General features: G+C 42.1%; 1 protein-coding gene across 1 annotated transcript in view; it reads left to right on the plus strand.

The window, feature by feature from the left end:
• LOC308284806 (netrin-G1-like) overlaps nt 1-20,534 on the plus strand; it is a gene marked incomplete at both ends in the record, with an annotated part of 134,226 nt that overhangs the window by 103,827 nt on the left and 9,865 nt on the right. Inside the window, 2 exons of the mRNA XM_080725533.1 lie at nt 17,421-17,447; nt 18,622-18,666. Coding sequence (XP_080581659.1) covers nt 17,421-17,447; nt 18,622-18,666 — 72 coding nt within the window. The remainder of the gene's footprint in view (nt 1-17,420; nt 17,448-18,621; nt 18,667-20,534) is intronic.

The following is a 20,534-nucleotide window of genomic DNA, read 5'->3' on the forward strand; positions in this document are numbered from 1 at the left end:
TTTGAATCGCATTTCATACCACGTAGTAATGTGATTCAAATCTGTGTTGTTTTTTCTTCAGAATCGAGAAAACCCATGCTAAAATCAAATGTTTCTTGTGTGGTGCTGTTTCCCCAAAAGCCACTTTCTCAGACACACTGTACAGTCCACAATTACAGTCCTCCACAGATGTTATTCTTATTTCCATGCCAGTGGTGAAATTAATATATTACATTTCTTCATTTGTACTTTAATCGCATGATCTGCTAACAGATGGGATAAGCAAATATGCTGTCCAGGGCAGTATTGTGTATGGCCGGGCCAGTAAAATAATATGGTTCAGTCTAAAAAGATTAGTCCTTTATTACTTGTGCATGTGTAATCATTAAGCTGTAATATGCAGCATGCCTATAATGGCAGGATTCTGAACAGAATAATAACCGTGAGTAATAAATCATATGAAATGGAATTGGCCTTGACTTGTTTGCTTTTAGATTTAAAGTTGATTTGCAGAGGTGGTTAATGTGGCTCTATTCTGGAAAGTAAGGGCGAATTCACACTGTGGTCGCCGGTGCGCACTTGAGACCACTTGGCAGATGTTTTTGCGACCGTCAGTTCGCAAGTTACTATGAAAAGTCAGTCAGTCTGTCCGCCACGTCACGTCACACCACGCCACGTCACGTCAAGTCACACTTTTGGCCATACTCTTATCTCCGGCACCGTTGCCCCTATCCATGCCAAACTTTGCACACACACTCCTTGGCTGGCAAACCATAACCTCCGCCCCTGATTCCTCACATGCCCCTCTTCTAGCGCCACCATGAGGTTGCTTTTTGCGGACAACATTATTGTGTATACATGATGTGACCTGACGGTCGCTTATCTCCCGATTAGGGAGTCTTACTGGTTCCCCGAAACGCATCACCGCACCGTACCCGAGACCGTCTCCAAAGGTAGTCTGGAGTCCGTTTGATGCTGCTAGAATGAAAATAACAAGGATAATGACGTCACTATTTAGATACCAAGGATGCACCAGTGACGTTATAACAGTTATACGATGATTACAGACACTGTTACATTGTGATGTTTCAAAGACAGTCAGCACACACTGCATTGGTTGTGTATTGTTGTTCTGTTATTATTGCAACTCAAGATAATGTCAGGAACAGTCAAACTTTAATATTCACTCTAAATTCTGACAAGAGACCCATAGGCCCCCACACACACTCATCCTGATATGCACTGTAGGAGTTGAGGCATCCAATTTAGTTTGACTCGGTTCCACAGATAAATATTGTGAAAATGGACGATCTACAAGCTTGTAGATCTCAGCCCCATTTACTACCAATATAAAATGTCTAAAACATATTATGTAGGAGCAGGAGTTATTTTTGATCAATTGATCTGTCAGAGTGTACAGCGAATAGAATTGGGAAAATGTTACTTGAGTAAAAGTACCAAAATATTGGCGAAAAAATACAAAAATACTTTTGGTACTTAAAGTACCAAAAGTAAAAGTACTAAAATGTTTGAAAATAGCAGATCTACAAGCTCACAATGCGTCGCAACGCATTGTGAGCTTGTAGATCGGCTATTTTCAAATAGACTATCTATAACATAGGGCTGAAGTGGTTTATATAGGTTTTTATAATATAATAATTTATATCTGCTAAGTAACTAGTAACTAAAGTTTTACGCAAAAATGTAGTGGAGTAGAAGTAAAAGTATTGAAAGTTGGAAATATTCCAGTAAAGTACCTCAAAATTGTACTTAAGTACTTGAGTAAATGTAATGAGTTACTTTACACCACTGGAGGCAGACTCTCATACTTGCAGAGACACGCTCTGTAAAAATATATATACTGTATACACAGTATAATCAATATAATAATCAGTAAGCCTCGAGGTTCCAAAATGTTGTTTTTCCTTCCCTTATCAAGAATCTCTGGGCAGAGGCTCACTGCAGCACAGCTACCATATAAGACACCTATATTAGATCCTATTGATCTCAGCATTATTTGTATAGATCAGGGCATGAGCAGAGATCTGATGGAAACAGACAGCGCTGTCAGAGCCAATCCTCAGCATATCTGCAATGTCTGTGAACACCATTACACTTTTGTAGACTGAAAAAAGGGGTCACGTTATTGTGATGTACTGTATGCATAGTCGCTGCTTGTTGAGGGGCGTGAGTGTTGCTGTGTTCATCTCTGTGTTCATTTTGACAACACATTTTGATTTAGTTCTAGTCATAGTCTTTTGAATAAAATGATAATTCGTTTTTTTTGTCATATTTTAGTCATCTGGAAAGGTTTTCGTATTAGTCTAAAACGATATATACCTTTTGGCCTTGATGGTGTCGCAATGCCTGATTTTACACTTAATTGTATGCTTATCTACACTGCGACGCGTATGCACTTGTAAATCTGCTATTTTCAAAGCGCAACACCGGCAACCAAACATAAAATGACTTGTCTTTTAGTTCCAATGGATCTCTTCTCTAGTCCCTCCCTAACTAAATATTTAGTCTTAGTTTTAGTCATCATGGCTTACTTTTTATTTAGCTTTCATTCCGTTTTCGCCAGTGAAAAAAGGTGTACATCGACAATCGGTGAGTGAGTTTATGCGTCCGGAGAGACAGTACCTGAAAACGCGAGCCTCCTGCCAAAACGCTTCAGAGTTGACAGCTCCACTAATGATCGTCATTAGCAAAGCAGCCCCGTCTGTTTTCCTTACCAGCACCTTTTGCTTGCATTCGTGAGGACTTATGCGTTATTATGTCATCCTGAACCTTTCCATGCCAAAGGCACCCGAATAAATCTGTCCAACCAGTTGACCCATTAAAACCCGGGAAAGCATCTGTGTCATTTCTCATTTTATACGTCTTTGGCTATTCAAAAATACAGATATATATTGTACAAGCACGTAGCGCAAAATCATGACATTTTCAACTCAAATCTTTGTTTCTGGGGGTCCCTGGAACACAATATTTTCAGATGGGGGTCCGAGGCCAAATACGTATCATTTTGGGGGTCCTTGACTTGAAGAAGTTTGAGAACCACCTACCAACATACATTTTTCATAAAACTGTTAGGATTTAGAAGACATGTAGAATTGGCCTCAAGTCTTAATGGGATAAACCTCGAGTCTTGGTGAGTTAAATCTGTACTCGCTTGGTAAAAGGTAGACGATCTACAAGCTCAAAATGTGCCGTGTTGCCACATGTTTTGAGCTTGTAGATCGGCTATTTTTGGAGACTGTTCCAACCCAGAAGTGGTTAAAGTGGTTAAAAATGAAACCCAGCACAACAGCTTTGCTCCCGAAAATATTTGTCCGTGGCACAGAAGTGTCGGTATGTCTCATGTACATTGCAGGTACCTATGATGTACACTTTTATATTAGTTTTTTGCCAGTCAAAATATTTGTTTCTGAGCAAAGCTGTTGTGTGGACTTAAGTTTTTATACTGTTGGTCCTACACCAGTGACTACAGGATGTACACAGCGTTCTCATTTGAACAAGGACACACAATTAGCTGTAGCCTATCTGGCAAAATGGCAAAAAAAAAAAAAAGGAACAACAACCTAGAATTATGAAAATATTTTTTGAAATAGTTGGACAATACTGCATTGCATGTTCAAAATAAGGACGTCAGGTTGAAAGTTTAAATAAAAGAAATACACATTTATTTTGTATTCTTCTTTTTTTCTTTTTTTCCTCCTTTCCAATTGGCCCCCTGGCGCCCCCTGGGAGACCCGAGGGGACCACAGCATCCCCCCACTTTGACAACTATGTGTCATACAGCATTTCCTCACTTTAACATAAAAAAAAGAGTGAAATGAATGATAAAAGAAAATCTCCCGCCTCAAAGACAAGCATGCATAGCATTTCATCAGCCTCTTCATAATGGTCCTCGCCAGAGCAGAAGGTGCACGTTTTGCATCTATCCCCATTTTAATCTTGGACGGGAGTTGAATCGCATTCATCAAATCCCATAGCCTGAGGCAGGGGGCTCATTGCCTTAACCCATTTAGAACGGGTACACATATGATATTGTGCATCATTGTTTTATGCTTTAACTATTGAAAAATAGCAGATATACAGATTGAAAAATCGTGAAAATTAGAATTTTGACCCGATTCTGTGTCTTTTGAATCCTTCTAAACCTATGTTTCTATGTCAGTAATCTGGCCAGCCATCGTCAAAGAAAAGGTCCTTTTCACTTAACTGGAGCTCAGTTAGTCTGTTCTTTAGAGACTACTGTGTCAGTAGTTCTCAAACCTTTTCATGTGAAGGACCCCCAAAATGATATGTATTTGGCCAGGGACCCCCATTTCAAAATATTTAGTTCCAGGGACCCCCCAGAAGCAGAATTTGAGTTAAAAACGTTAGCTTTGAAAAATACATAATTCAAAGATTTGCACACATTTTCACGACTTTTTCAAAAAATAGCAGATCTACAAGCTCGCAGCGCGGCAGCGCTGTGAGCTTGTATATCTGCTATTTTTCACTGGTTAAAGCATTCAATAATTCTAGGCCTAATTGCCTTAATAAATCTAATACCCCCACGCAGGGATGGTGGGGGGGGGGGGGGGGGGGGATTCTGGACAGCGAGGCGAGGCCAGATGGTGTAAGGAGAGGCGCGGCGTGCCCTGGGGTCCCTGGGCTCGGACGCGCTTGGCCCCTAGAAGTCGGAGGCCGCACTGTTAGCAGTCTGCTGGGATGGACGTGGCGCTCCTACAGGCCTCAGATTGATGTCCGGGTTGAATCACAGGACGAGGTGGGGGGGGGGGGGGGGGGTTTCTGAACCCATTACGGGAAGGAGATGCAATTGCGCTTTGGAATCACAGATGTTTGTGTCTGTGTTATTTTCTTCTTTTTTTTTTTTTTTTGTTCTTGTTCGACCACAGATTCAATTTTGCTGATGAATGGGAGATTGCAGGCAGGGGTCTGTCTGTGTGTGATTGTCGTGCGTTAAGATGAGCACGTCTTTGAGCGAGTTGCTTATATATGTGGGGGAGGGTGTGTGTGTGTGTGTGTGTGTGTGTGTGTGTGTGTGTGTGTGTGTGTGTGTGTATGTGTGTGTGTGTGTGTGTGTGCGTGCGTGCGTGCGTGCGTGCGTGCGTGCGTGCGTGCGTGTGCGTGTGTCAGGGGTGTTACACCAAATTCTGGGCCCTGGGTACAAGGATTCACTGCGCCCCCCCCCCCCCCCCCCCATGAATGTTCTTAATAGGGGATTAGCGCATTATTGAGCATTATTTTGTGCTTTAACTATTAAAAAATATCAGATTCGCTTCGCTTGTAGATCTGCTATATTTTTGAAAAATTTAACAAATTTGTCTTTGAATATTTCAACTCCTTCTAAGGTTTTTTTTAAAATATTTAGTTCCAGGGATCCCCCAGAAGCAAAATTTGTGTTACAAATGTTCGCTTAATTATTTTTCAAAAGCTAAATAATTAAGGCCCCTCCACCTTGGGCCCTAGTAGTAACTCAGTCCCACTTTCCCTCCCCTTGTGATGCCCCTGGCATGCGCGTGTGTGTATGTGTGTGTGTGTGTGTGTGTGTGTGTGTGTGTGTGTGTGTGTGTGTGTGTGTGTGTGTGTGTGTGTGTGTGTGTGTGTGTGTGTGTGCTCTAAGGAGATATCAGCTTGATTTCCCCTTGCACCTTTCCTGTGTTATGAGTCCTCCTTGCACTGGTGGCACCCATTGTCAGATTGACAGGCTGTTATTAAAAAATCCAACACTTGGCCACATCTGCGCTGAACTGATGAAACCGGGGCCTCGCCATATCAAAGGCAATAATATTAGCACTTGTTTGGCGGCGGCATAAAACGCAATATTGTTGCATATGGTGCTGACGTAACAATATTGCTCCCCGGGGGGGTAGGGGATTGGGGGGCGGGACATGGGGGGCGGAACGAACACACTTTTGTCGTGAATTATCTCAATTTCTCCCATCATGAGTGCCGCACTGGCCCGCCCTCACCCATGACATGCCTCCTGTAAAACGTGAAGCCCATATTTCCTACGAGGATATTAAACATACGGGCACGTCGTATAAAGACAAATTTGCTGAACGTGCAGAATGTAATTACGCTTTGAGAGCTTTCATCTGTCACCAAGTCTTCCTCCTTAATCACTGGAGTCGTTTATCTCGCAGGTAGGTACAGGAAGTTGGCTGGAGGCCATTACACATTCAGGACACCACGCATGCAGATATATGGACGCGTGTGACCCTGTCGTCCAATAAGTCAAGGCTCAGAGTGAAGCCCTGTGTTGCCAGGACTCTGCTGTCTCCGTGAGAGACAGCTGTGCGTGAGAGACATCCTGAACCAAAGCTAAGGTTTTCCCTTTAGGGAGAAAGAAGGGTGAAGGGAGAAAAAAAAGAAGAAGAAGAAATGTTCTAGTTATAGCCGGAGAGTAGAAGAGGAATCGCTTCTGGAATTATGTTGACACTCCACTTTGCAGGCAGCGACAATTCATGCGGTATTGCAGAGGACGTTCACAGCTGGTTGGAAAGGGCTGGCCCGAGAATCTGTTCAGGCTGCAACAAAATGCCTTCGGTTTCCGGGGATGGCAATGCTATTGTTTACCGTGCTCCCCCATTTCCCAGGCAGTGAAAGTAACGGTAAATGCTCCTGGTTAACATCTCTCTGTTTTCTTCTTTAGCCGATGGTGGTGGGTGGGGAAATGTGTTGCTACCAGTGGCCTTTTGACTATGACTTTAGCCAGGGGCGTCACAAGGGGTAGGAAAGTGGGACTGAGTTACTGGGGCCCAAGGTGGAGGGGCCCTAATAACTTTATCTATTGAAAAATAGCAGATATACAAGCTCACAGTGCGGCACCGAGTGCCGCGCTGCGAGCTTATAGATCTGCTATTTTTGAAAAGTTGTGAAAATGTGTGAGAATCTTTGAATATATGTATTTTTTAAGCGAACATTTCTAACTCAAATTTTGCTTCTGGGGGTCCCTGGAACTAAATATTTTGAGATCGGGGTCCGTGGCCAAATACATATCATCTTGGGGGTCACCTTGACATAGGTTTCTTGCACACATCTTCCTGATTTTTCAAAAATAGCAGATATGCAAGCTCGCAGCGCGGCACTCGGTGCCGCGCTGTGAGCTTGTATATCTGCTATTTTTCAATAGTTAACATTCATGGGGGGCCCGCAGTGAATCCTTGTACCCAGGGCCCAGAATTTGGTGTGACGCCCCTGACTTTAGCCACTTAAACCCGGCACCATGTTGCACGTCAGACAGCCAAAGATATCTGATGTAGCGTTGCGATGTATTGTCTGTACTGTATATCAGATATTTTCACAAAAATGTTGGTTATTTATGCTGAATGTTTGCCCAGAATAGGGACGCTTTATAGATAGATAGATAGATACCTTTATTATCCCAAGGGGGAAAATCAGTTGCCCAGAGGCAGCACAGCAGTATAAGGTTATTTACAAAGTTACAGAGAAGTAAGAAAAAGATAAAAGAAAAACAAGAACAGAGTACAGTAAAGAGCAAGGTACATCAAGAGAGGGAACAAATAATATATAAATATATATATAATTTACATAAAGTGTCCTTAAGCACAACTATCAAAATAGTACAGTCCAAATCAAAAGTGACCATAGCAGTCTGCTAGTTAGTGCAACAAGTATCTCACTGTCATGTCAAACACAAGCAAAAATACCCCAAAACTACTAACACAACCTAATAGTGCAGCGTCAAAAAATGAATGGTTGATGAATGGGTTATAGGGAATCGAGAGAACCCTAATTAAACATACGGTAATCACGGGTGGGGGGTTCCTCATTTTGTTTGCTGAGCGCCCATTTCCCAGGAAACGAAGGTGACGGTAATAACATATCTGTGTGTGCTTTTTCCTCTAGCTGGGGTTGTACTGTACTGTAGGTGGGGAAACGTGTTTGACTATCACTTAATGAATAGGTAGGGAACAGAGAGAGAATCCTAATGAACCCATTTAGACCAGGAACTCAATATTACACATTATTACTTGAACCATTATTTTATGCTTTAACTATAAAAACATAGCAGATATACAAGCTCACAGCGCGGCACCGAGTGCTGCGCTGCAAGCTTGTAGATCTGCTATTACAAAGGTTTGCTTTGAAAATTGTATATTCAAAGATTTGCACACATTTTCACGACTTTTCAAAAATAGAAGATCTACAAGCTCGCATCGTGGCGCTGTGAGCTTGTATCAGCTATTTTTCAATAGATAAAGTATAACATAACTCTAGATCTTAATGGAATTATTAAACGTAATCATGGACGGACCGTCCCTCATTTCACTAAAGTCACAACAATGGACTCGGTGAAAAGGCTCAGAAATGGGCAATAATTGTACGGCAAGTTCCAGCTGCTGATGAAAAATAGCACCAATGAGGGGTGGGATCAGTTCTTCAGAGGAGCACGGCGGCCAGACACCATGTCATTAATATTTATATTTCAGACAAAGGGGGCATTATTCAGCTACCTGCACTTGTTCAGAACACAGCATTTGATTTAGATTATTCAAGGTCAGATGCTCAGATGGGGGGCCTCTGGCTACACACAGCGGAGACGTGATTGCAGGAACATCTGATGGATAAAGATTAGCTAAAGACTACAACTCACTCTGCAATTCCTCCTAACTTGATATTCCCAGGGTTCAATTTATACCGTACATAAATGTTTAAAAAAAAACAGAGACAGAGACAGGGTCATTATGCAGTACTTCAATAATAGGGGAAATAATTCACAACTTGTAGCAATGTGTGCTACTTTTGCTACTTAAAAAAAACACTATCATAACTCACCATTTCACAAAATCACCCTGAGGACACCAGACAAGTCAGGGTTCAGTGTTACAGTTCATTAACACTTGGGCTGCCATTATTATTCTTGTAATTATTGCGACCATCAGGTAGCAAGTTACGATGAAAACCTCCACCAAATGTCTCTCAGTCAGTCAGTCTGTCTGTCTGTCCGTCACGTCACGTCACACTTTTGGACCTACTCTTATCTCCGGCACCGTTGCCGCTATCCATGCCGAACTTTGCACACACACACTCCTTGGCTGGCAAACCACAACCTCCGCCCCTGATTTCTCACATGCCCCTGTTCTAGCGCCACCATGAGGCTGCGTGTATATGCGACCTGACGGTCGCTTATCTCCCGATTAGGGAGTCTTCCTGTTTTGGATACAGATATCAAATATTGTGGCTAATGTATGTTTTGTAATAATAATCAAACTTCAAACTAACTTGTAACTAAAGTTTTCAAATAACTTGAGTATAAAGTGGAGTAAAAGTAGGCCTACAATATTTGCCTCTGAGGTGTAGTGGAGTAGTAAAAGTAAAAGTACTGAAAATTGAAAATACTCCAGTAAAAAATACACCTCAATTATCTTAAGTACAGTAAGTGATTAAATGTCAGTTACTTTACACAGCGGTCCCCCCAGCAAACCCAACCCTGCAGGGTGGGAATGTGAGTGAGTGACAGCTAGATTGATACGTTGTGATTGGTGAAAGACTAAACAAGGAGCCTTCAACTCACACTGCAAGTTGATATATATTCCCTGTCATCCACCATCTGCTTTGTACCCAGCGAGTAGTATAAGCCTAGCTCTGTTCACTGTTACATCTCTAGCAAATTAATCACGTTTGTTAATGATTTTATACATAATCGTAAGCTTGATTGGACATAAATAGCATTGTGACGCTTATCGAGGCATATCCACCGGTCTACAGCATCTGTCATTTAGTACCGTGGTTCTCAACCTGTGGGTCTGGACCACAAGTTAGTTTGAGGGGTCCCCAGATGATTAACTTAATGTGCAACATTGTTTTCTCACTCAATAGTAAACAAACCAACATAAAGTGTAAGTGTATACTGTATGTACATTTCAAACTGAAACGCGAGGCGTTGTGAGCATGTAGATCTGCTATTTTCACAATAAAACCGTGTTATACAAAATGTAATGCCTCAACTCTTAGTGCTCGTCAGGGTGGGGGGGTCCCCAGTTAAAATATCATTATTTTGGGGGTCGCAGCCTGAAAAGGTTGAGAACCACTGATTTAGTAAGACAGGAGAAAGAAATCAAATCAAAGGAGAAAGAAATCAAATCAAAGAAACTACTCTGGAAAGTTTGGCTGTAAAAAAGGTCGACCTGGGCGAGTTCCCATCCTTTCAATATTCTGCCCTGGTGCTTAAAGCAGAACCAGCTGTGCTTTATTACGATATACCGGTACAGGCCTCCGAGGCACGTATCACTATTTCAGTTGACTGCTCCCATTATCGACAAAATATGAGAGAATAATTCTGAATGGAGATTTCAACGTTCACATTAACAACAGTGCTTCGCTGGCTATGGAACTCATGAATCTATTTGAAAGTCTTACAACGTATTCAATAGCTGAAGCCAGTCATTATCTTTGATTTGTTAGCGTCAAAAGGCAGACACATTGGTAATGTTTCGGTGTCTCATATCCCTGCGTGCCTCTGATCATTGCTGTGTGTTTTCCCAACCGTGTTTTGTCTGTAGCTACAAACATAAAAGATTGGCGTGGTTCAATAGGTGTTCTTAGATGCTACGCAAAGTGAGTTCACTGAGCTTGTTAGTTGTTTTCTTCCATGTGGTGTGAAGCTGCTCCCTGGACAAGATGGTTACCAGTGGTAAACAAAGTACTCAGTACTTGAGTCACTTATACTCCTGGTCAAGTGTTACTCAACTACACATGAAAGTTGCTCTGTCAAAGTTGTACTTGATTTGAAGTGCTGGAGAAAATACATGCATACAAAAAGAAAAAACTCAAGTATTCAAAAGTGCAAATTACAAAGTGCATTAAAGCAATATCAATAAAGCAATATATTGCAATGTATTCCAAATTCAAAGATTTTCCATAAAATGTTCAACAAAATATCAATAATAGTGAAAATAGCAGATTTATAAGCCCGCACCACTCGTGACACATGATGTGTATACTGTGCCGTGTGCATACAGACAAATGCTGTTCTAGATGGCTGAACCACACAGTAAAATTCCACGATACATGGTTAAAAAGAAGTAATAAAATTCCATCACGAGCTATCCATGAATTGAAGAATACCATGGTATTTACAAGATCACATAGTGTAGCACAAGAAAGGAATACTCTTTCTAAACTAGAAAATAACAGCAATTGTAGAACAGTTTTCCACTATTGATAAATTGTTCAAAAACCCTGCCCTTGCCTCTGACCTTCTTTGCCAAGCCTGAGGATTTGTGCCCACACAGAAATTACAATAATAAAACTATAACCGTTATAACATTGTTTCAACTGCTGTTGACCTCTGAAGGCGACCTTAAATGCAATGAGAACATTCACTAGCATTTCAAATCTGTGGCTACTGTACAAAACGACTCCATATTCTGTCTTGACCCTGTTCCTTCTATACTAATTAAGAAGGTCTTCAATAGTATTTCCAACACGGTCATAAATAATACATGTCTTGAAATGGGAGTTTTCCCCTTCAAAACTGCCGTTGTGAAACCTCTACTAGATAGATAGATAGATAGATAGATACCTTTATTATCCCAAGGGGGAAAATGTGTTGCCCAGAGGCAGCACAGCAGTATAAGGTTATTTACAAAGTTACAGAGAAGTATGAAAAAGATACAAAGAAAAAACAAGAACAGAGTACAGAGTACAGTAAGTACAGTAAGAGCAAGGTACAACAGGAAAGGGAACGAATAAACTGAAGAAGCCCAATTTACATTGTGGACTTCTAAGCAGTTACAAGATGCCACACAAACCATACCAATAACTTTCACTATAGCCTCCTAAAAAAAGATTTTGAATTTAACAGTTTTTCTTTTTTTCTTCTTTTTTTATTTATTTATTTTTATAAATTGCTCCAAGGGCCACATGGAAGGTCCCCGCGGGCCGCATTTGGCCCGCGGCCCGCCAGTTGAATACCCATGCTCTAGAGCTTATTTCCATTGTGGTCCTATGAGTGTAAGTGTGTGTGTGTGTGTGTGTGTGTGTGTGTGTGTGTGTGTGTGTGTGTGTGTGTGTGTGTGTGTGTGTGTGTGTGTGTGTGTGTGTGTGTGTGTGTGTGTGTGTGTGTGTGTGTGTGTGTTGCCACTTCAACACGTTGTGAGTTTGTAGATCTGCTGTTCTGCTATTTGTGAACATTGTTGAAAGGATAAAATAGGGCTTTGTTGGTTGTAGCCGGCCACTATCATAACTCACATTTCACTAGGACACCAGAAAAATCTGGGTTCAGTGTTACGGTTTAGTGTCATGGTTAGTAATTGTACACACACCTAAGTTCATGTGTACCGGTAATGTCAACTGCTGTCGGTTGTCTTGATGGTGGAATGGTCTAAAGTAAACCATACTGTAGGTCTTCAACAGGGGGTTTAAGTGGTTAAAAGTGGTAGCAAAAGTGCAGTGCAGCCTGCAGGTGCAGATCAGCACCACGGACAGCGCAACACTGACAACTCCGCCCTAAATCACCTCTAGGCTCATTTTTCTACTTATATTGATCCAAAAAGACTGTCCATGGGGTCTATTAGGCCAATATGGTTTTAATATGTAAAAGCCCTAAGTGTTAAATAAAGGCTTTTTAACTGCGTTCCTTGGCTCTGAGTGTGCGAGAAGAACTTCCCGAAGACATCCATGCATTGGTTGTCCCACACAAGCCACCAAAATCTCATAAATCATGTTTTGGGGTGAGCATTTGGCACAACTGCCAATCAAAGTGACTGTACTGGCCAATCACAGGGCATATTTTCCGGGACTTGGTAAAACACATAAAAGCATAACATCTGTTTAGCAGAGTGTGATGGCTTTTGTGGGACAACGATGGCATGGATGTGTTTGTAATGACAACTAGTAACACATTCATGAAAAATAAAAAACTTTTGACCACAACAAATAGTGTAAGAGCAATAGGCTTATAGGCTCCACTCTTTGTTCTGCTGGGGAAACTGGATAACAGGGGCATTTCTGCCTAATAGACCCCATGGACAGTAATTTTTGATCAATATAAGTAGGAAAATGAGCCTAGAAGTGATTTAGGGCGGAGTTGTCCTTTAAGTCTTTGAAGCTATCTATGAAATCTATGAAAGTTTAATCTGCAACACAGTTTCATACAATTTGTAGTGGGGGTCCCTGCTTCATCGCTCTCTCATGTAAGGGGTCCTTGGCCTGAAAAACAATATGTTTGTGGAAGTGATTTACTGTAGAGGGGGTAAAAGGACGGGACCCAGTATAGAGCCTGGGGGGACACCAGACAACTAAGTATATACGGTTAAAGTGCAGGTTAAAAGTCAACATGCCCAAACCTGTACTACTTTCTGCCACGTCCAAACTCAAATTCCCAATGTCCTGAGTTATAAAAAAAACAAATAGCTTGTATCTGTAAAATGCTACAAAACCAACCCAAGTAAAACAAAACTATGTTCAATTCATAATTCATCCTGTCTAAAACCTCCTAGGCATGCCCTGGGTATTTGTCATAGCATTGAAGGTTATTTGCACTGAGTTGCTCAAGTGAAAATGTATAAACGAACACAATAGGTGCTGTATTTGGAGGCCATCATTCAGACAGAGAGACACGAATATCACCATGTTGTGTTGTTCTCTCCTGAGAAACAAGAGCAAATCTCTCAGTCAGTCAGACTCACCGACCTCCTCTTCAAATGCATTAGTAAAGGCCTGTCCATATACTGTAGTATCTCCGAAACCGAACTTTTCTTCCGAGAGTTGCGACTTTCCGACGTGCAGATTTTCAAACTCTTAATTCGGTGTAATGCTTTTCAGAAGTTGCGAGTGACGTCATTTTGTAGTCAAACGGGACCTTTCTGACGAAATGTTTGGTTTCAGAGAGACTATATGGACAGGCCTTAGGTCGTTGTTGACAGGTAGAAACCTGTACTGTATGTCCAAAACCGTATTTATAATTACGAATAAAGGACAAAAGGTTTTAAAATAGTGATCTACGGTGTTGCATTGTGACGTGTTGGGCGCTTGTAGATTCTGCTATTTTCACTACTTTTGTGTGACACTCTTATATGATTTATTTTACGAAAAAACACAATAAAAAACAAAAAGTTGAAATATGGAGATACAAGGTTCCTACCCGACAGCAACGAAGTTCTGAAGGTCTTTTGTGTAAAAGAATATCTTGTTTATATGCAGACAAAAACTTACATCAATCCCTTTCAATTATACAAGCAAATAGATGTTTGGTTGGTTGCAACAGCTGGGGGGTCAGAGATGAAGGATTTGGATGTTGAAAATAAACTTGGCTGAAAATGCAAATTTAAGCACTTCCTATGTGTATTCGAGTGTTGTGTACACGACTAAACAAAATACTGTAGATTCATTTAAAGCAGGGGTGCCCACACTTTTTTGACTTGAGAGCTACTTTTAAGATGACCAGTTCGACATGATCTACCAACCCCAATAAAATTGTACCTGAGGTGGCTTTGGAATAGCGGCACTGGCGTTACATATAAGACAAACACACTTGAAATGGGAAATACTTGGGGAAGAAGGTCTCCATCCCATTCTGTATGGAAGTGGTAGGTTTTTGGGGTTATTGCGACCGTAGGTCGCATTTACTACCAGTAAGACTCCCTAATCGGGAGATAAGCGACCGTAGGTCTCGCTAGAAGAGGGCCATGTGAGAAATGAGGGGTGGGGTCTCCGCGTTGCCTTGGCGGACGAATAGGTACCGGCCCCGGCTCTCCCGGACGCTCCTAGGCCGAGTTAGGGCATTTTATGTGAGCTGCAGTGGAGGGGGTCCTCCACTGGGGGCGCCACCACTTTTGCATCCGTTCTGGAGTAGCAGGAGTGGGTGGTCCCCGGGAATTCCCCGTGAGCAGCCCCGTGGGGGTGGTCATTTGGTCATTTTTGCACATTTGGTATTTTTTTTACACCTGGGGGTCCCCCAGGGACCTGGGGGTCCCTGGAACTCCGGGGGTCCTTGGAGGTTGTAGTTTGGCAGGTAAGGAGTGTGTGTGCAAAATCTGGCATGGATCGGGGCAACGGTTGCAGGGATATGAGCAGGGCAAAAGTGTGACGTCTGACGTGTGACGGACGGACTGACTGACTGACTGACGCACGGACACCTGGTGGAGCTTTCTGTAGTAAGTGCGACCTACGGTCTATGAAAGTTTAATCTGCAACACAGTTTCATACAATTTGTAGTGGGGGTCCCTGCTTCATCGCTCTCTCATGTAAGGGGTCCTTGGCCTGAAAAACAATATGTTTGTGGAAGTGATTTACTGTAGAGGGGGTAAAAGGACGGGACCCAGTATAGAGCCTGGGGGGACACCAGACAACTAAGTATATACGGTTAAAGTGCAGGTTAAAAGTCAACATGCCCAAACCTGTACTACTTTCTGCCACGTCCAAACTCAAATTCCCAATGTCCTGAGTTATAAAAAAAACAAATAGCTTGTATCTGTAAAATGCTACAAAACCAACCCAAGTAAAACAAAACTATGTTCAATTCATAATTCATCCTGTCTAAAACCTCCTAGGCATGCCCTGGGTATTTGTCATAGCATTGAAGGTTATTTGCACTGAGTTGCTCAAGTGAAAATGTATAAACGAACACAATAGGTGCTGTATTTGGAGGCCATCATTCAGACAGAGAGACACGAATATCACCATGTTGTGTTGTTCTCTCCTGAGAAACAAGAGCAAATCTCTCAGTCAGTCAGACTCACCGACCTCCTCTTCAAATGCATTAGTAAAGGCCTGTCCATATACTGTAGTATCTCCGAAACCGAACTTTTCTTCCGAGAGTTGCGACTTTCCGACGTGCAGATTTTCAAACTCTTAATTCGGTGTAATGCTTTTCAGAAGTTGCGAGTGACGTCATTTTGTAGTCAAACGGGACCTTTCGGGACAGCCGGGGCCGGTACCTATTCGTCCGCCTTGCCGGCGCGGAGACCCCACCCCTCATTTCTCACATGGCCCTCTTCTAGCGCCACCATGAGGCCGATTCTTGCAAAACACATTTTTGGACACTGCTCCTACAATTTTTGCCCTAAAATCACGCAAATCGGTACACAGTATGTCTACACTCATCCCATCAACATGAATCTCTCCCATATAGCGCCACCTCCAGGCCGATTTTTAAAAACACATTTTTGGACACTGCTCCTACAGATTTTGCCCTAAAATCACGAAAATCACTACACAGTATGTCTACACTCATGTCATCAACATGGATCAGGAAGATTTTGGCAAAACACATTTTTGCCCTATTTGTGGAGATAAGTGACCTACGGTCGCTTATCTCCCGATTAGGGAGTCTTACTGGTTTGTAATGCTACTCACTCTCAAAGCATTGCATTGGGTGGTTTGCTTACTTTAGAAGCCATGAAGGGAGCTGACAGGCCCCTTTTTATGTCAATCAATCAGTCACCTTAATTCAAGTGACAGATGTGACAGAATTGATTATAAATATTTTTCTTTACATTTTAATTATATATTTTTAGGGCATGTCATGTGATCTACCTGCACAGCCTTTGTGATCTACTGGTGGATCACAATCCACCTTTTGGGCACCCCTAATTTAAAGAATGCAATTTAAAAAATCTGGTGAATCATTGATTTCCCCCATTATAATTGTCCTTCCTTGGTAATGGGAATGGATTTTAAAATGATGAAAATGTTTGCCATCCTTAGCATATCCAAGTCTACAGATATCCACAGTTAGTATTCTAGGGCCAGCTAACTGGGCTTTTAGTATGCACTCAGACTTGATGAGATAAATGAAAAGGGAATACAAATTATCCTCAAACATACCCCAGCCCGCCCTCTAACTCAACAATCACAAAACCAGTGCCATTGAAAGAAGATTGTGTGGACAAAAATAAAGAAATCCAGAGACAATTGCAGTAGTTTGAGCTGTGATTCTGCTGTGTGACAATATGTGATTATCATCAGAGAAGGTGAGTGAAGCCATAATGTTCAGCTTCTAAACTGAGAGGCACCGCCTCAAATCAGGAGTCGGGGTGGAACCCTGTTGCGTGAAAGGTTTTTTGAAAAACAAATGTTTCTACGTCAGTGGTTCTCAAACTCTTTCATGTCAAGGACCCCTATAGAATTATATGTATTTGGCCGCCGACCCCCGTCTCAAAATATTTTGTATCAGGGACCCCCCAGAAGCAAATATTTGAGTTACAAATGTTCACCTTAAAAATTTGATATTCAAAGATTTGCACACATTTTCATGATTTTTCAAAAATAGTAGATCTACAAGCTCGCAGCGTGGCACTCAGTGCTGCACTGTGAGCTTGTATATCTACTATTTTTCAATAGTTAAAGCATTAAATAATGTTAGACCTAAATGGGTTAACAACAAAATAGGCGGGGGTTAAAGAAATATTTGCCTTAATGACGTGCTGCCTGTTTCTTGTCCTTGTTTGTTTTTGTAGGTATTCCCAGCAATCATGGACCAGTGCGTAAGTAGATCAAGCTTTTATTTATTTTTACTTGGCATGCTTGCTAATGCTTTTGAACAATTTTCTGTTTCGGGTTATGGCATACGCTGATACGATTGATGCTATTGATTTTGGCGAGAAATTGTCCACTGTCGCGTTGCTAATACCACACATGAGTATGCCTTCCATGGGAAAAGGGACTTCTAGATCGGCACACGCACCATTCCTTTAATCTCTCCCATCTCGCTTTCACGGGCAGAATAGTTGACGTGCTCAGATATTTGCCATATTTGATATTATATATATTTATATATATATATATTTGACAAGGAAATCTTGTTTGCAAAGGCATGTTGCCAGCCATGTGTCTCAAGATAGATGGATGAGCTTCACCCACCCTTTGCATGTTGGCGCCCCGAGGGGATTCCTCAAGTGCATGATGAGCTCGCCGCCTTTTTATCCTGTGAAAATAACAGGGTTGACGTGTTTCCTTAGTCGGAAGCAGGAAGTTGGCACCTTCCTGGTTCTCGTGACAAAAGTCAATGGTATTTTTGCATTGGATTTTTTTCCTATTGCTGAAAATAAGCTCTGTGGCATATAAAGGTATGGATACTATACTAGAGCACATAATCAACAAATGAACATGTTTTTATTAAAAAATATATTATTTTTGAAGCTTAAGTCCAATCGCCATAAGTAAAAAGCTAACGTTACGCTATGTCTTGATCGTTGCCACCAAGTACGTTGTCCTTGACATTGTCTGTAGTTTCAATTAGCCACTTTAGCAAATGCCTTTTTTTAAGATATATAAAAGATTTCAAATGTCACTAGACATATTTTGTCATAGAACAAAATGTGAAAGTCCATTAAGCTCGTGTTAACCACAGACCTTATTTCAGGAATTTAACCAAAAACTCATTAAACAAAAAAAACAGACTAACTCCTTTCTGGGTTTTGGGACTACACACTACTATGCAAATGAATATGCTGCATGCAAATGGTTGTACTTAACTACATTTCTTCAAACACATGATAGTTAAAACATTTTTGCTACAAGTCTACAGCAAACCAGATGGCATGCACACAGGAACAAAAAGATCTATGCATGCTGCTGACCAATGTGCATTAAATCCATCCCAGCGTGAGCTGTTTGACGTCTCAATCTAATTAATGACCTCTCCCATCTCCCACGCAGATCGAGCAAATGCCTCATCTCTTGGCGTTGCAAATCGTAACCAAGGTAGGCGCCATAGGCTCCAATGTTCCCCCTTCATCCTCCAGCATGAGAGCAATTCAAAGAAAAACACTTTACATTATTTATTTATTGGCTCTTTGTTGAACCAAAAGATACAAACATCAGGTGAACGGCGGGCTTTTGTTTCCCCCCAAATCTGCAGCGCTCTATGCAATATTCATCTTGTGCTGCACAAAACCACAATACCATGCCCTGGCAACCGGCGAGGCCTTTTGTCAATCGAAACGCCGTGGGGAGACGGGCCGCTCGTCTTGTGATCATCGCCATCGCACCCCGCTAGCCTCTTTTTGATCATGCCTGCTTTGTAATTACCCAAGAATGTTCTCGAGGGGTTCATCCTGTCTGCACAGCATCACAGGAGAGAGGGGGGGGAGGAGGATTGAAAAGAGGCGAAGGAGAGGGAAGGAGAGAGGTGGCTCCGGGGGGTTTTATGTAGATTGATCTGCAGTTATCTGCAGCTAATCCTCGTGCCCAGCTAGCCTGCGCGGTGGTGAGAGCAGAGGCCCTGGCTGCTGCTGTACCCGCTGCTCTCACAGCCACAAGACTGAAATTAAAAGAGGATTTTCCACATTTCCAGGACAAAGGGCCGGGGCGTGAGGGAATCTTCACTGGTTCCTTTTTCCTCCGGCCCACTTCCAAGTTCCCCCACAAAGAGGTGGGAGCGTCGACTCACCTGGATGAAGGCTCTGGGATCAGAGGCAGACATTAACTAGATACCAGATCCAATTTAAAGGCGAAGTATCGTTGTTGTCGGGCAGAAACCTCGTATCTCCAAGTTTCAAATCTGTATGTTCTTTCGCAAAGTAAAGCCCTGCTTCATCATACAAGGCCGTCGCACAAAAGTTGTGAAAACAGCCGATCTACAAGCACTCAACGCCTCGCACTTAAATACTTTTTAAAATGATAAATGCAAAACGACAGACGGTATGTTACTTTGCCTTGGTGTTTCACGCAACCAAACAATAAGTACATTTTCCTTTCCCCTCTATAACACGCAGTTACAGTGTCAGCCACTGGAGTAGTGTGGTCACTGTGGAGGTGTTTACTGTTTACCAGCAGAAACACACGTGCCCTCTCTCTGTATTTATTTGGGCGTGTTCACTGTTTATTTTGGTAGACGGGGACGTACTTGGTCTACCCAAACAAACAGTGAAAAAATATCAAAAATGCAGAGAGAGGGCGGTGTGTTTGTGCAGGTAAACACCACCACACTACTCTATCGTCGTTGTCGGGCAGACACCTCGTATCTCCAAGTTTCAAATTTGTACGTTTTTTCTAAGGCTGGGACTTTAACTGATTAATTGCGATTAATTAATTACAGAAAATGTACGCGATTAAAAAAATGAACGCATTTTAATCGCACTTAGTTTTTGCACCACAGAACCTTCAGTTTCAGGCATACCGATCATAGCGATGCACCAACCAAGAAGGGACAACAAACGCAAAGGGAGAAGTAGCCGATCAGAACGCTTTGCTTGGCCCAGTGGATGCGAAATTTAGATTTAAGGTCAAATATTTATATACGATTAAACATGAGATTAATTTTGATTAATTAATTACAAAGCCTCTGATTAATTAGATACATTTTTTTAATCGAGTCCCAGCGCTAGTTTTTTCGCAAAGTAAAGCCCTCCTGGCCTAGCCTGGCTCCAGCCAATAGACCCGCCCACTCTCTGAGTGAACTGCATCTCTTGGTCTGGATGTGTCATATGACGTGGCTCTTGCTAACGAAAACCTCTCAAACCGAGCGAAACCGACCAATGAATTCAAAGCAAGAGAGAGGGGGGGTGGGGTGAAAATCAACAGAAACATTGGAGGGAGGGGTGGCTGCGTGGCTCACCAGAGTTCTTAAT

Source organism: Nannobrachium achirus (assembly GCF_963921795.1).
Source record: "Nannobrachium achirus genome assembly, chromosome: 5".
Taxonomy (NCBI): Eukaryota; Metazoa; Chordata; class Actinopteri; order Myctophiformes; family Myctophidae; genus Nannobrachium; species Nannobrachium achirus.